General features: G+C 38.7%; 1 protein-coding gene and 1 long non-coding RNA gene across 3 annotated transcripts in view; one reads left to right on the top strand and one right to left on the bottom strand.

Annotated features, from left to right (window-relative positions):
* The window catches only part of LOC125485926, a 60,539-nt gene that overhangs the window by 17,055 nt on the left and 28,228 nt on the right, over positions 1-15,256 (bottom strand). The window lies entirely within an intron of this gene.
* Positions 1-15,256, top strand: part of LOC109916359 (sodium- and chloride-dependent GABA transporter 1-like) — a 70,901-nt gene that overhangs the window by 36,717 nt on the left and 18,928 nt on the right. The window contains exons 3-5 of the mRNA XM_020516073.2: positions 5,118-5,328; positions 8,445-8,577; positions 12,963-13,097. Of these exons, the coding sequence (XP_020371662.1) occupies positions 5,118-5,328; positions 8,445-8,577; positions 12,963-13,097 (479 nt within the window). The remainder of the gene's footprint in view (positions 1-5,117; positions 5,329-8,444; positions 8,578-12,962; positions 13,098-15,256) is intronic.

The raw sequence follows: 15,256 nt of genomic DNA, 5'->3' as shown, positions 1-15,256 counted from the left end.
AGAAAAAAGACACGGTGCTTTGTGGTAACAAATAACTTTGAGTTAGTAAAACAAGAGAAACGAACCCCTTCCAAGTGTTTATCCTTTCCCACAGGCAGGGCCGACTTGCTAGACATGACCACATAGTGATGTGCAGTTGAGTAGGAAGAAGCTCCTGGTGGTTGACTCTGTTTCCTTGTTCATATCTGACCTTAATCCAAGACTTCATGGAATCCAATCTGTTAACTAGCACTCTACTTCAACTTGACATCGTCATCCCCCTCGAAAGAGCTGTACAATTCCTTACACCTGAAGCACAAAACTGAAATCCCAGAAGAGCTTGTACAGGAGCTCTTCGTTACTCAATTTTCCCCTTGTTGCCCACACAGACGAGGACTGCTTTGTCACCATTGGCCATTTCCCAAGGATGAGAAATTTGTCTGTGTGGTGAGGCAATCAGCTTGAAGAAAATGTCCATTTTCTACAAAACTGCCCTGAAAACCAAGTGTCATTCAATATTAGCAGCATGAATTAGCACACACTGATTGCATTGGATAGGTTCATCTGGGAAGTGCTGGCTCACATGACATTCATCTCACCAAGGAGCACCACAGATTTTAGAATGATCAGAGATCATGGAATTAAATGGACAATCAAATCCAAGATCTACAAAGACATTAGTTCTAACATCCTTGCACTAATGTAATAACTGGACTACTTATACAATTGTTACATGACCAAACACAATCATTCCAACTTAGTTTGCCTCAAAGATAATGAAAATTAGATGAGGACATTAGATTCTGGATACTGAGATAATATGTCCACAATAGATGGAATGATACATCAAAGCTGAAAAAAGGTGAACTGAAAACAACAAATGCTGGAGATCACATTGGGTCATACAGCATCCATGGAGAGATAGCAAGTTAATGTTTCAAGTCGAAATGATTCTTCAGAGGCTCTGATGAGAGTCATATAGACTCACCGTTAGCTTGCTCTCTCTCCATGGATGCTGTCTGACCTGCTGTGATCTCCAGCATTTGTTGTTTTCAGTGCAGATTCCAGCATCTGCAGTAATTTACTTTTATCATGTTCACCTACTTTGACGAATACTAAGCTACCCAAAAAGGTGAGCTGAAAATTTGTAAAATGTTGTCAGTCTAACAGAATGCCTAAAGATCAACTGCCAGAACATGTGGCATCTGAAATACACCAGGGGAACAATGCTTGGAACAGGAAAATGTTGCACAAGATGATTCACAGTAGCATTTTCAAAATGTTTAAGCAATTTATATCCAGTTAACCAAAAAAAAATAACTTAATGGAAATCTATGAAACATTCATGATTTTGTTAAGCTAACATCTGATATCCTATGTCAACTTTATAGGCTTGAGAATGCACATGTATTGATGGTCAAATCATCAATGCTCTACTTAACAAAGTACTGAGGGTAGCAAGGGCACAGAATATAATTTGGGGATGATGGGAGATTTGGAGATACATTTCAATATCCATTACCAAGACTCAGTGCTATCTCCACAAACTGAACTGGTCAAATTTTAAAAGGACATAGCTTCAAGATTTTACTTGTAGTTATGTTGTGAGAAAATAAACAAAGATATAACAGTTATCTTCTTGTAGGTGTCTCTGCCCATGATAGCATTGGCAAAGTGATAGCCACACGTCCTCATGGAGACCAAGTCCTGTATTTGCATATTGGGTGCCCTTTATTATGTTGTGTAGCAATATATCTTGCTTGCAGAGTGGTATTAAGAACTGGTCAAACATCTTAATTTGTGCAGAGCAACATAATATTATGCCACCATAATGTGTAACTTCATGATTTAGTATATCTTACACTACTCCTACACCATGAAGCTAAATTGCAACATTAGTTCAAAGGTAATACAGAAAAGCATTCAAGAGCAGCACCTCCTGTTCCTTAAAGTAAAGTGTCAACTTGGTGGAGCTACAATACAGGACTACATTTGTGTCATTTTTGCTACTTAGCAGACTATGAACAGCAATGAGTAACCTCACAACTAACCTGTTAGGTCAAAGCTCTGCAATCTTGCCACATTCCACCTGTGAATGGTGAAAATTTAAGCAACTGATGGAAGTAGGAGATGCCATGAATATGTTGTCCTTAATATTGGCAGACCCCAACATGCAAACAAAATATAATTTGCAGTCACCTTCAGCCAAAAGGTACTGAGTAAGTTAGCCTCCTCTGCCATTTCCTGAGGGTTCCACCATCATGGATATCAATTTTCAGTCAATTCAAGTCACTCAGTGACCCTCAATAATCAGCTGAATATAATAGGCATAATCTTTTCTGAGGTGATGAAGACCTTTGCTTGTGAGGTCCAAAACATCGGTGTTTTTTTTTTTTGGTAAGCTACGTGTGTTCTAAGCCTCTGTGTGGTCAATTTAAACATACGGTGACCAAAACAGTACTCCATGTTCAGCTTCTCCAACAGCCTGTACACATCTAATAGGATTTTCCCTCTCCAACCCTCTAGCAATAAAGGCCAACATTACATTCCCCTTTTTAATTATTTGCTGCACCTGCATACGCAAAAACACCTAGATACCTTTTTTGAGTTTCTGTCCGTTTAAATAGTTTGACTTCTGAATCTTCCTGCCAAAGTGCATGATCTCGCACATTCCTACATTAAACTCCATCTGCTAAGTATTTGCCCACTCACTAAACCTGTCTATCCCCTTGGAAATTTCTTATGTTCTTTATCATCAGCAGATTTGTATACATTATACTCTGTTCGTTCTTCCAACTAATATCTATAGATAGTAAATAATTGAAGCCCTAGGACTGATCCGTGTGATATTCCACTAGTTACATGTCTAATATCTGAAAAAGACCCATTAATCCCAACTCTGTCATCTGTGTGTAAACTAATCTTAATGCATTGCCTCCAACATTATGAGCTCCTGTGTTGTTCAATAACCTTTTGTGATGCTTTGTTGAATGCCTTCTGGAAATTTAAATACAATACTTCTACCCAGTTCCCATCTATCAACTCTGCTTATTATATCCTCAAGGAACTCTAGCAAATCTGTCAAATGTGATTTCTCTTTCACCATTTTGATTCTGTTCAAGCACACAGATTGTTGAGGAAAAACATTACATGCAAATGAAATAAACATTTCAAGCTGTAAACAAAGAATAGTTCATAATTCACTTGGTCATTTTAGGAAAACAATCTTTGAATGCTATGAATGATTTTCTATTCTTAAATTCTGTTTAGGTTAAAGTTCAAATAGTTGGAATTCAATATCAGGATTCCTGCAGGATTCCTTCCAAGAGATGCACTTGTTTTTTGATTCAGGTGTAATTTCCTCTCAGGTAGACTTGGATGTAAGAGTTAAACTTGGAGATTTTATAGTCTCTAGTCTCTTAAAAGGGCAGGATGGTACACCTTTTTGAAAAAAAACAGCAGCTGCAGCAATGTCTTTTGCTCACTGTCCAAGCACCTTCTGGGTCTAAATAGAAAAGCTGATTCATTAGTGCTTATCCCTTCATTGTAAGTGAGGATGTTTGATTTCATTGTTCCTGACCATCCAGCAGATAGTGGAGCAGTTCATGCAGCAGACCTGGACAACATACAGGTTTAGGCTGGTAGGCAGCAAATATTTGTTTTCCCCAAAAAGGTGACAGACAATGACAAAGTATGCTTTGCGATTCAATGGTATTAACATTGATAGGTATCTCTTCACTAACATCTGTGTACCACTGTTGACCAAAAGCTCAAATGGACCTGCCACATAGATGCTGTGAATACTACAACAGCTCAAAGTTTGGGTATTTTATACCGTGTAATTCATCTCATGACTCTAAAAGGCCTCTCCATCAGCCAAAGGCACAAATCAAGAGTACGATAGAATATAAGCAAAATATTGTGGATGCTGGAAATATGAAATAAAAACAAAGTGCTGGAGAAACTCAGCAGGTCCGGCAGCATCTGTAGAGAGAGAAACAGCTAATGTTTTTGAGTCCAATAACGCTTGCTTGATTGAAGGAGTGCAGCTGTGAAAACATCCAAAACTCAATACCATGAAAGAAAAAGCCATTTTCAGCTTCATCTAGCTGTTCACCACTGTCTTACTGCACCATATTATCTACAAAATGTACTGCAGCAAATCACTACTTCAGCAGCACCTTCCTCCATCAATAAGAACAAGGACAGTAGATGTAGGACAAGAAAACATTCCCTCCAAGTTACATATGTATCCAAGTCAGGATGATATCTCCATTCCTTCTTCATTTCTGGGTCAAAATATGGAGCACTAGAACCTCACAGTTGCAATTCAAAAAGAAATCTCACCTGGAGGGCATCTGGGCATAGGCAATAAGTGTATGCCTTTCCAGCAATGTCTACATCTTAAGAATTAACTTGAGGCTGCAACTCTATTCTGGCTGACTTTGCAAATTGAACTATCTGAAGAAGGAACCTAATCTTGTTCAGGGCAAGTTTGTTGAAATGAAATGCACCCATGAATTGGGGGTAGCCGTCATTCCGAGTCTTCGATGATTGGTGGTAACTGTTGTAGGATGTTTTAGATTTAGCCAAATTTGTGCATAATGCAATGAATATTTCATCTTCTAAAGAAGATCTGAATTGGTCTGAATCCACAATGGAACTGGAGCAGCATTCATACCCACGAGGTACCAATGACCTAAGCAGTGAATTTTCAATGTAGGGGTAGAACACTTGGCCCTTCTCCCAACTCAAGCGTCTATGACTAACCACCCTATCTATTCACCTTGGCTATAACTGAATTGAGCATTGCAAAGAACAGCCACTCAAGGTTTCAAAAAAAATGTTTCCTAATTCCTTCATTATCTCTTTTTTCAAGGGGAAATTAGCGGGGGATGCCACAGAGAAATCGATTATTTTATTTGGAGACTATATTTCCTACAATGCTTTCCCCATTACAACATTTTGATGTAGAACTGCTGCTACAGTCCTCAAATGGTTAATTAGGATTGACTGTTGATGTTTCATCCATCAACCAGGTTTCGTTTTGGAGCTTCACACTGACTTTGTGTCAGTTAAACATACAGGTAATAATTGTATAGTTCTTGGTTAATGGCCCTTTCTTTGGTGCTGTGCAGGTGTCGGCGCAGCAACGGTTGTGATTTCATTCTTGCTCTGTACTTATTACAATGTTATTATCACCTGGGCTCTATACTACCTGTTCAACTCATTTGGATCATCACTTCCTTGGCAAAGCTGTAATAACACATGGAACATTGTGGAGAATTGCACTAATGGATTTCCTGGGAATGCCACTCACCTTCGATCTGCCAGTCAACAATTTTTTGAGTGAGTACAGCAGGGGAATGTACTGAAAAGAAAAGTAGATTCCCTTCCCTTATTGTTCATAACTATTTTATTTGGGGAAAAAAATTCTAAGCTCACAATAGTGTGGTCCATTTAAAGAACCAGTAGGCCTGCTGAAGGAGCAATTCTGATGGTCTGGATTATGGATACCAAACAGGTCATGTTTGGCATATATCTGTTCAGACATTTTCCCACAACTTTTTTTTTTAAAATCTCGCTGAACCTGCAACTAAGGTTAGTGCCTTGGATACATAGCCTTTTTAATCACTTTTGTAGGTGTATTATGATATTTTAATGGTCAATGTGCATGGCCCATCAAGTTTCTTTGGACCTACACTGTTTGTCATATTACATCATTTGGAAAGTATCCTGTGCCATCCTTTTTAGGTCCAAAGTGGACCACCTACCAGTTTCGTACTCTCAAATCAATTTAGCACAGTTTTCCCAATTACCATTTGCTGAATCTATTAATTTTATTGGTAACTTTATGCTTTTATTTACGTTGTTTACATTGGTACCTGCCTTTGTGTCATTGGCAAATTTAGATGTCTGGCTCTCAATCCTAACACCTAATCAATAAATACAATGAATAGTTAAGTCCCAACACAAATCCTCGCAGGACACAGTAACTCCCACCCTGCCAGTTAGAGTACCTGCCTATTACATATTCTGTCTCCTGCCACACTTTGCTAATCAGGTCAATATTGCCTGTTCCGTGAGCTTCAGCTTTAGTTAGGGATTTTTTTAAAAAAATACGAGTTTATCTCATTCATATAAATCACATCCATAGGCACTATTTTAGTCATTAACAATTCAGTCAGGTTCAAGAATGACCTAACCTCTAAAAATTTATGCTGTTCAATCATTAGCCTCAATTACAGGTATATATGATGGTGATTCCTGACAACAGATCTTATGCTAACTTTATCATTCCCTGGCTGCCTGGAGAGTGGAGTTGTAGGGCATTTGCATGTTGAAGATTTGCAAGGTATCCAGTTACAAAATTAAAAACTAAACAGGAAAGTTGTAATATTCCTCATGCTCCTGGACCCAGTTCAGTTGAAATCACTGTTGAAGCATCAGCACTAGTGAAGGCTAAGAATGCAAACCAATGCAGCTGCATTTTGCAATTTTTCATTATTTCAGACAATCTGGGATACCGGTAACAATTTTTACGCCGGTTCTAACAGCAAAATGTCCTCTCAGACAGTATTGTTGAATGTTTTATATGGCGTGACCCTTGAAAGAAAGACTTGCATTTATATAGTGCCTTTCCCTACCTCATTATGTCCAAAGCACTTTACACAATGAAGAACTTTTGGAATATCATCACAGTTGCAATGAAACACAACCCATACTTTATACGTAGGAAATTCATGTAAACAGTAATATAATTATGACAAAAGTCTATTTTTATTGATATAGAGGGGTAAATCTTGGCCAGGATATTGGACAGAGTTATCTTCCTGTTTTTCAAATAGTAGCAACGGCCTTTTATGTCTATTTGAGAGGGCCTAAAGGGCATCAGTACAATAGCTCATTCAAAAGACAACTCTTTGACATTGCAACATCCTGTCAGTCAGCCTAGATTTGTCTGCTCAAGTTTTTGGCTTTGTACTTGAATTCACAACCCATTACTCAAAAGTTAGGACTGTAAAATGTTTTCTGAACTGTGAATATTGTATGCTTTAGGCTACAAGAAGATGAGGGAATTTGTTCATTAGTGTCCAGCTGCAATTTGTCCAAGTACTGCTTGCAGTTACAGCATTACTGTACTTAACGGTGTATAATAGTCAGTCATCCCTTGCTGCAACCTATATCATGCTAATATATGAAAGAAGTAGAAAATTGCAGTTCAATGTTCTCAATAATGAACTCTGAACCCATGCAAAAGGTGAACCTTCACCTGGGGGAGAAAAAAAACTTCATCTAGATGAGTGCAAATCCAACAACACTCAAAAAGCTCAACACCAGAACAAAGCAGCTCCCTTAATTAGCCCCCGTCTAACATCATTGACATTCATTCCCTTCACCAGTGATCATAGAATCCCTTCAGTGTGGAAACAGGCAATTCGGCCCAGCGAGTCTATACCGACCCTCCCACCCGGACCCACCCCCTATCCTAGACACTACGGGCAATTTAGCATAGCCAATCCACCTAACCTGGACATCTTTGGTCTGTGGGACAAAACTGGAGCAAACCCACGCAGACCCAGGGTGAACGTGCAAACTCCACCCAGACAGTTGCCCGAGGCTGGAATTGAACCCAGGTCCCTGGTATTGAGGCAGCAGTGCTAACCACTGAGCCACCATGCTGCCCCAGTGATGCACAGAGTCTACCATCTACAGGATGCACTATAAAGACTCACCAAGGCTCAACAACAGTACCTTCCCAACCTGCAACCTCTACCCACAACAAGAACAGGGACACTAAATACATGGGAACACCAACAGCTGCAGATTCCCAACCCAAATCTCACATCATCCTGACTTGAAGTTACATTGCTGTTCATTCAGTGTCACTGGGTCAGAATCCCGTGACTCCTTCAGTAATAGTACTGTGGGTGTACTTAGTCTTCATGAACTGCAGTGGTTCAAAAAGGCAGCTCACCACCTCCTTGAGGGCAGTTAGGGACAGGCAATAAACGGTGTCTTAGTCAGTGATCCCTACATCTTGTGAATGAGTAAAACACACTCCAGTGTGAAATGGACTGCAGCGATTCTTGTTTTAAATGATTCTGATCCCTTCATGCCATTTACCAAACTCAGCCAGGCAGTTGGGCAAACACCAGATTATCCTTAATGAGTTCCTTTCGCATTGGACATTTTCCACATGTACCCTGATATTCATTGTGACTCTTCAATGATTTTACTTCTAAATATGTGAAATGGGTAGACTGAGTGTAACTTTAACTTTGCTTGTACCCTGTCAACACCATCAAGAAAGGTACTTCATGGTGAATTATGGGCAGACAGCCATTTCTGTATGACCGTTGTCTGCCTACATGAGTACTAATTCATTATCAAAGTGAGAAATATTCTAGAACTAAAAAATCTGCGGTTTAAATAAAGCCTGCAAATTTACTTTTTTTGTACAGTTACAGGTTGTTGCAGATGAGTAGAGGGATTGAAGAGATTGGCAGCATTCGCTGGGAATTGTTTGGTCTACTCCTATTAGCTTGGATCATTGTATATTTCTGTATATTCAAAGGAGTTAAATCAACCGGAAAGGTGAGAATTAGGAAATGTGTACTTAGAGGAACATCACAGACAAGTATTTTGCTTGACTAGTTTTGATTTTTGCCTACTTTGGAAAGCTAAACTGTATAAAATATTATACACAGTGCCAAATCTTCTAATACCTGAAAAGAGCCTGGGATTAATTTGGATGTAGTGGTTTGTGCCAACTTGCCATCCTATTTTTAAAATGTACAGAAAAATAAATGTTGGCATTAACAGTGTAGTAGTGTCCCTGAAGTAGATGCTACGTTAGGAGGCAATGTTATATGCTGAAAATGAAGGTTGGTTTTACTTAACAACTGATATTTAATTAGTTTAGTTAATTCTGAAGGTTCTGTCAGGTTTTACTGCAAATTTAGTCAATTCTGTGGACTTTGGACGCAGACTTCCCAGTAGGAATCATTCTATTCCAATTTTATAAAGAGATTGCAGAAGGTAGATTAAAACAAAACTTAGTGGGACAGTCCAGAAGAAATTTGTTTCCTGCAGGAAGATGTGCATCCACTAATGTTACAAGAAATGTTTTAATTTCCCCCCACTTGTTTACCTCATAAGGCTGCACTTTTCTTTCCTGCTTTTTCCATTCTCCGCTCATCAGATGGGAGAGAGGAAAGGAAGGATTTTCACTATCACCCTGTACATAATATATTAACAGAGGCATTGTGATTGAGCCTGTCAAATTTGCCCCACTATGCATTAGTGTTGGCTATTCAAACACTTCAGTGCATTTTACCCACCCCATCCCCATAACTCTGTATGCCATTCAGAGTCAAAAATCTATTAACCTCTATATTAAATAAAGGTTGATATTCCACAGCCCATGGATTCAAAACCTTTTGAATAAAGAATTTTTTCTTAATCTCAGACCTAAGTGACATCCTTCCTATTTTGAATTTGTACCCCCTGAATCTAGTCTTTCCAAACAGGGGAAATATCTTACCTGCACTTACCCTGCCTATCCCTTTTAAGTATATTGTAAGTTTCAATGAGATCACTTCTCATGCTTTGAAAGTCTAGAGCGTACAAACCCGGTTTGCTGGATCTCTCTTCATTGGTCAGTCACACTGTGCCAGGAATAACCTTTGTTGCTCTCCCTTTAACACAAGATAAAGAAAATGACAGTGTCCACAATGCTTCAGGTGCAGTCTAACCAAGCTTTATAGTGTTGAAGCAAGACTTCACTGCTCCTGTACTCAAATCCTCTTGCAATAAAGGTTAACATTCCATTAGCCTTCTAATAGTTGCTGCACCTGCATGTTAGCCTTCAATGACATATCAACAAGGATACCTAGGTTACTTTTTACATCTAGATTTTCAAACCTCTTGCTCTTTAAGAAGTATCCTGTACTTCTGTTCCTACCATAATAGATAAACTCACATTTTTTCCCACATGCTCATGCCCACTCACTAAGCCTATCCAATTTCTGTCTGTTAGTCAATCATTAATCCATGCAGGAATGTATATCTGCAAGTCATTCAATAGTTTTTTAAAGACTAATAATTGCCTATGTAAGTCATAGCTTTCAATTTATTTTCCCAAACCACCTCACCCAATGTGTGCCTCATATGTACATAATTTCCCTTATTTACATTTAAAACCCTTGCTTCAGAATGAATTATCTAACTTTCCAGCATAATATAAAAGTCTGTCGTCATATTGTGGTCACTCATCTGTAAATGTTCTTTTACAACAAGAATTGTTAATTAGCACTTTTCAATTACATAATACCAAATCTAAAATTGTACATCCTGTTGTTGGCTTCTCAAAATATTGCTGTAGAAAATCATCCTTAATACACTCCAGAAGCTCCTCCACAGGTTTCATGCTCAGATTTAGTTTGTGCAGATTAAGATCACCTCTGGTTATTGTTGCATATGATTCATATTTCTCTCATCTCATGTACTACAACTGTAATTTGGTGGCCTATAAATAACTACAATGAATATCTCCTCTACTTGCTGTTACTCAGCTGCACCCAAACAGATTCCACATATTGTTCTTCTGATCAAAGATCCTCCCTTACTAATGTGATGATCCCATCCCCTATTATCAACGCAACTCCATTTCCTTTCCTGCATTCTGAAGAAGAGTCATACTGGACTTGAAACATTAAATCTGTTTCTCTTTCCACAGATACTGTCAGACTTGCTGAGCTTCTCTAGCATTCTAGAGTTTGTTTCAGATTTCCAGCATGCTCAGCATTTTAGCTTTTTAATCCCCTCGGTCATAGAATCACCGAGTCATACAGTACGGAAACAGACCCTTCAGTCCAACTCATCCATGCCAATCAAGTTTCCTGAACTAAACTGGTCCCACTTGCTATGTTTGGCTCATATCTCTCTAAACATTTCCTATTCACGTACCCGTGTCCAAATGTCTTTTAAAATGTTCTAACTGTACCTGAATCTACCACTTCCTCTGACATTTCATTCCATACATGAACCACTGTGTGAAAAAAGTTGTCCCTTGGTCCCTTTTAAATCTTCCTCCTCTCACCTTAAAAATATGTCCTCTAGATTTGAACGCCCCCACCCCAGGGAAAAGACCTTTATTATCCACCTTATCTATGCCCCTCATGATTTTATAAACCACTACAAGGTCACCCCTTAACCTCCCAGCCAATGCAGACTCTCCCTGTAACTCAAACACTCCAGTCCTGGAAAATTCCTGGTAATTTTTTATGAACCATCTCCAAATTAACAATGTCCTTCCTATAGCAGGGTAACAAGAACTGTAGACAATACTCCAGAAGAGACCTTACAAAACATACTGTACAACCGCAACATGACCCAATTCCTATATCAATAGTCTGAGCATTGAAGGCCAGCATGCCTAACGCCTTCTTAACCACCCTGTCTACCTGTGACACAACTTTCAAAGAACTGTGTACCTGAACCCCTAGGTCTTTCTGTTCAACAGCACTACCTAGGTGCCTAACATTAACTGTATAAGTCCAGCCTCTGCTTGCTTTACCAAAATGCAATACCTCACATTTATCCAAATTAAATTCCATCTGTTGCTGCTCAGCCCATTGGCCCAATTGTTCCAGATGCCTTTGTAATCTTAGATAACCTTCTTCACTGTTGACTATACCACCAATTTTTGTTTCATCTGCAAACTTACTAACTATGCCTTCTAAATTCTCATCCAGATCTTTTGTACAAATGACAAACAACAATAGACCCAACATCAATCCCTGTAGAACAACACTGGTCACAGGCCTCCAGCTCGAGAAACAACCCATCACCACCACCTTCAGTCTCCTACGGTCAAGTCAATTTTGTATCCAATTGACAACCTCTTTCATAATGGTCATATCTTTGAATATTCTGTTCCCAGTCCAGGTCACTATGCAGCCTTGTTTTTGTAATGGCAATTAGATTGTATCCATTTATCTCAATTTGTGACTTTAGATCATCTAACTTGTCATGAATGCTGTATGCATTCAGGTGGTATGCACTCAACTTCGTTGGTTTTATATCATTCTGCTTTTGGAGGCATACTCAATGCGTAACTTTGCTTCTAACTTTTGGTTTACCTTGTGTCTTTTGATTTCTTGTTACCAACTTCACTTCTTTCTAGTTTGAGTTACCTCCCAGTTCACATTCCCTGATAAGTTAATTTAAACCTACTCAACAGCATTAGCAAAAATCCCTGCAGGGATACCCTGTCCCAGGGATGCACATGGTAGCAGAAAAGATAATTATCAGCCAGAGGACAGAGATTATTGTCCTGAGCTTTCAACTAATGAATGTTCTACAATTCTGCGTAAAGTATTTAACCCCAACATGTTATCCTTCCCCTGCAATTCTTGGAATTTTTCCTGATATCAGAGAAATGCCTTGCATTGTAACAAAGGTTACTCGCCCATATCTGAAGATCTTTCATGCTGGGATGGAAGGAGACATTTGGAAGCAATAACATTGGTTGCCATGCCTTGCTGCTACTGGTGCACAGATTCAGAGGTGCCTTCTCCTGTTGCTACATTAAAAACAAGCAGATGAATCAGCTCAGACTGAGAATTGGACCCAAAGCCTGGGTGTGCTTTTACCCAAACTCATCCACTGGGAGAGGAAATTAAGATTTTTCTCCTCTCTCACTCTTCTGGGGAATTGCAGCTGACTGTCAGTTGCCACCTACTGTTTGGAAGAGTGACAATTAGTAGTTCTGGATGTAGGGGAAAGATCATTGGCATCGATTGATGGTAATGGATAAATCAAAAAACATTGTAATGGCACCTGAATCTTGAAAATTGGTGAGAACTAATTCAGCAAAAACACTAAGAAGCTGAGTGTTTCCATCTGTTTAAAATGGGAATCTAATCTTATTTTGGAACTTATTTCTACACCATTAAACTCTTACTCTGCCTTCCCAGGTGGTGTATTTTACAGCCATTTTTCCATACCTCATCTTGATAATACTTCTGATCAATAATGTGCAACTACCAGGTGCCAAGGCTGGAATCCTCTTCTTCCTCACACCCATATGGAACAAGCTACTGGAAGTCCAGGTAATGGAGAGGACAGTTTCTGTGTTTTGTGTGGGTTCCGAGGGTGGTGAGAAGGTGTAAGCATTAAGGGCAGCTATCCAGTTACTTGCTGTCATTTTGAAGTAAAAGCTAAATTTTTTTGTGTATATTAATATCTAAAGTAGATGGACACCCATCTCCATCTATTTGAAGAAGTTTACAATTTAACATTATTTTCCATAGAGAAATAGGGAGAAGTAGTTTCTAATCTGATTTGGACCATGTCTCCATCGTTAAAATGATAGCAACAATACTTCAGTAAAAGTCTGGATTTATTAAAAGGGATTTGAATAAAGTGAGTTGAGTGTTCTGGAAAATTAGATTATGTAAAAGCAAAAGAAAGCAAATGCTATAATGCTGTCATCCTGACTGAACAGCGCTGATCACTATACAAGCTAATTTAAAATTTTGATTAACTTTGATTTTGATCATACTTGGAGCTGTGCCTTTTTAAGAGGGGAAAAGTCTGTGAGAATTTTATTCCAATATTAAAAGAATGTTATATTGTTCTATTTAAAATCTATCAAATATTAATAAAAAAATTTTCACTGGAGCGTAGGAGGTTGAGGGGTAACCTTATAGAGGTTTATAAAATCAGGAGGGGCATAGATAAGGTGAATAGCAAGGGTCTTTTCGCTGGGGGGGGGGTAGTTCAAAACTAGGGGGCATATTTTGAAAGGAGCGAGAGGAGAAAAAGGTTTACAAAAAAGGCCCTGAGAGTCAACTTTTTCCACACGGAGTGGTTCATATATGGAATGACATGTCAGAGGAAATGGTAGATGCCGGTACAGTTGCAACATTTTAAAAGACATTTGGATAAGTGGTATTATCACCGGACTGTTATTCCAGAGACCCATATAACATTCTGGGGACCCGAGTTTGACTCCCGCCACGGCAGTTGGTGGAATTTGAATTCAATAATATCTGGAATTAAGGATCTGATGATGACTGTGAATCCATTGTCCATTGTTGGAAAAACCCATCTGGTTCACTAATGTCCTTTAGGGAAGGAAAATGCCATCCTTACCTGGACTGGCCTACATGTGACTCCAGACCCACAATGTGGTTGACTCTGAACTGGCAATAAAGGATGGGCAATAAATGCTGCTTAGCCAGCAATGCCCTCATCCTGTTAATGAATAAAAAAAAAAAAAAAATCCTCAATGCAGTAACAAAATAAAGACCAGGAACATTATGATCACTAAGTATTATGACGCATGTTAAATGTTGTTAGCCACTAGCATACAGACAATGTTCTTGATAATTATGGAGTGAAAAACAGAAGATCAGAGAACCCATACCTTTTGAAAATATGAATAAATCTGAAACTTTTGCTGCATATCGCTTAAGAAAATTATTTCCTTAGAACCCTCCCCAAAAAGAAAAATGAGGTTGTACCCATGGTTCAGTTGGTTGAGAATCTTTGTGAAACTGATAGGGGAAAATACCCAGGCATGAGATTTGGTAAAGTAACATTGCTGAATATATTGCTGCATATTTGCTAAAAGAACCTTTAGATTGATTGTCGCCATCAATGACAGCACTTTCTGAAAGTTTGCCTCATTTTCTGAGTGAGGAAAAAAAGAACTTGAAGGATCAGAAACAACCAATTGTGAAATAAAGAACTCAGTAGAAAAATAGTAAAATAAACGAGCCAAGGTACAAACAAATGTAAATTATTTCCTATAGAATAGCCCAAAATTCTAATTTGGATACCATAGGCACTAATTCCTGTGAATTAAAGCAATGGAAAATGAAATTTGTCTCTGAACAGAGATGGATTTGTGACCTTTCAGTGAAACTGCTCAGCAAGTCATGCAGCAGCTGTGTGGGAAGAGAGAATCAAAGTTAAGGTTTAAAAGGTAATGATGATCTCACAAAATGTCATCAGCCTGAATCACTAAACTGTTTCTGTCTCTCCCCACAGATGTTGCCTGAACTATGAGAACATAAGAAATAGGAGCATAAGTAGGCTATTTGGCTTTTTCAAGCATGCCCATTGCTTAGAATCAGCATGGCTAATCTTGATCATTGTTTCAAGTCCACTTTTTTGCCTGTTTTTCACACCTTTGTTGACCAAAAATCTGTCTAACTTGGACTTAAATATATTCAGTGACCCTGAATCCACTGCTCTGTTAAGT

Source organism: Rhincodon typus, chromosome 24, assembly GCF_021869965.1.
Source record: "Rhincodon typus isolate 14 chromosome 24, sRhiTyp1.1, whole genome shotgun sequence".
Lineage (NCBI taxonomy): Eukaryota > Metazoa > Chordata > Chondrichthyes > Orectolobiformes > Rhincodontidae > Rhincodon > Rhincodon typus.
Note: the sequence above shows the minus strand (reverse complement) of the source record. Positions and strands in the feature narration are given on the sequence as shown.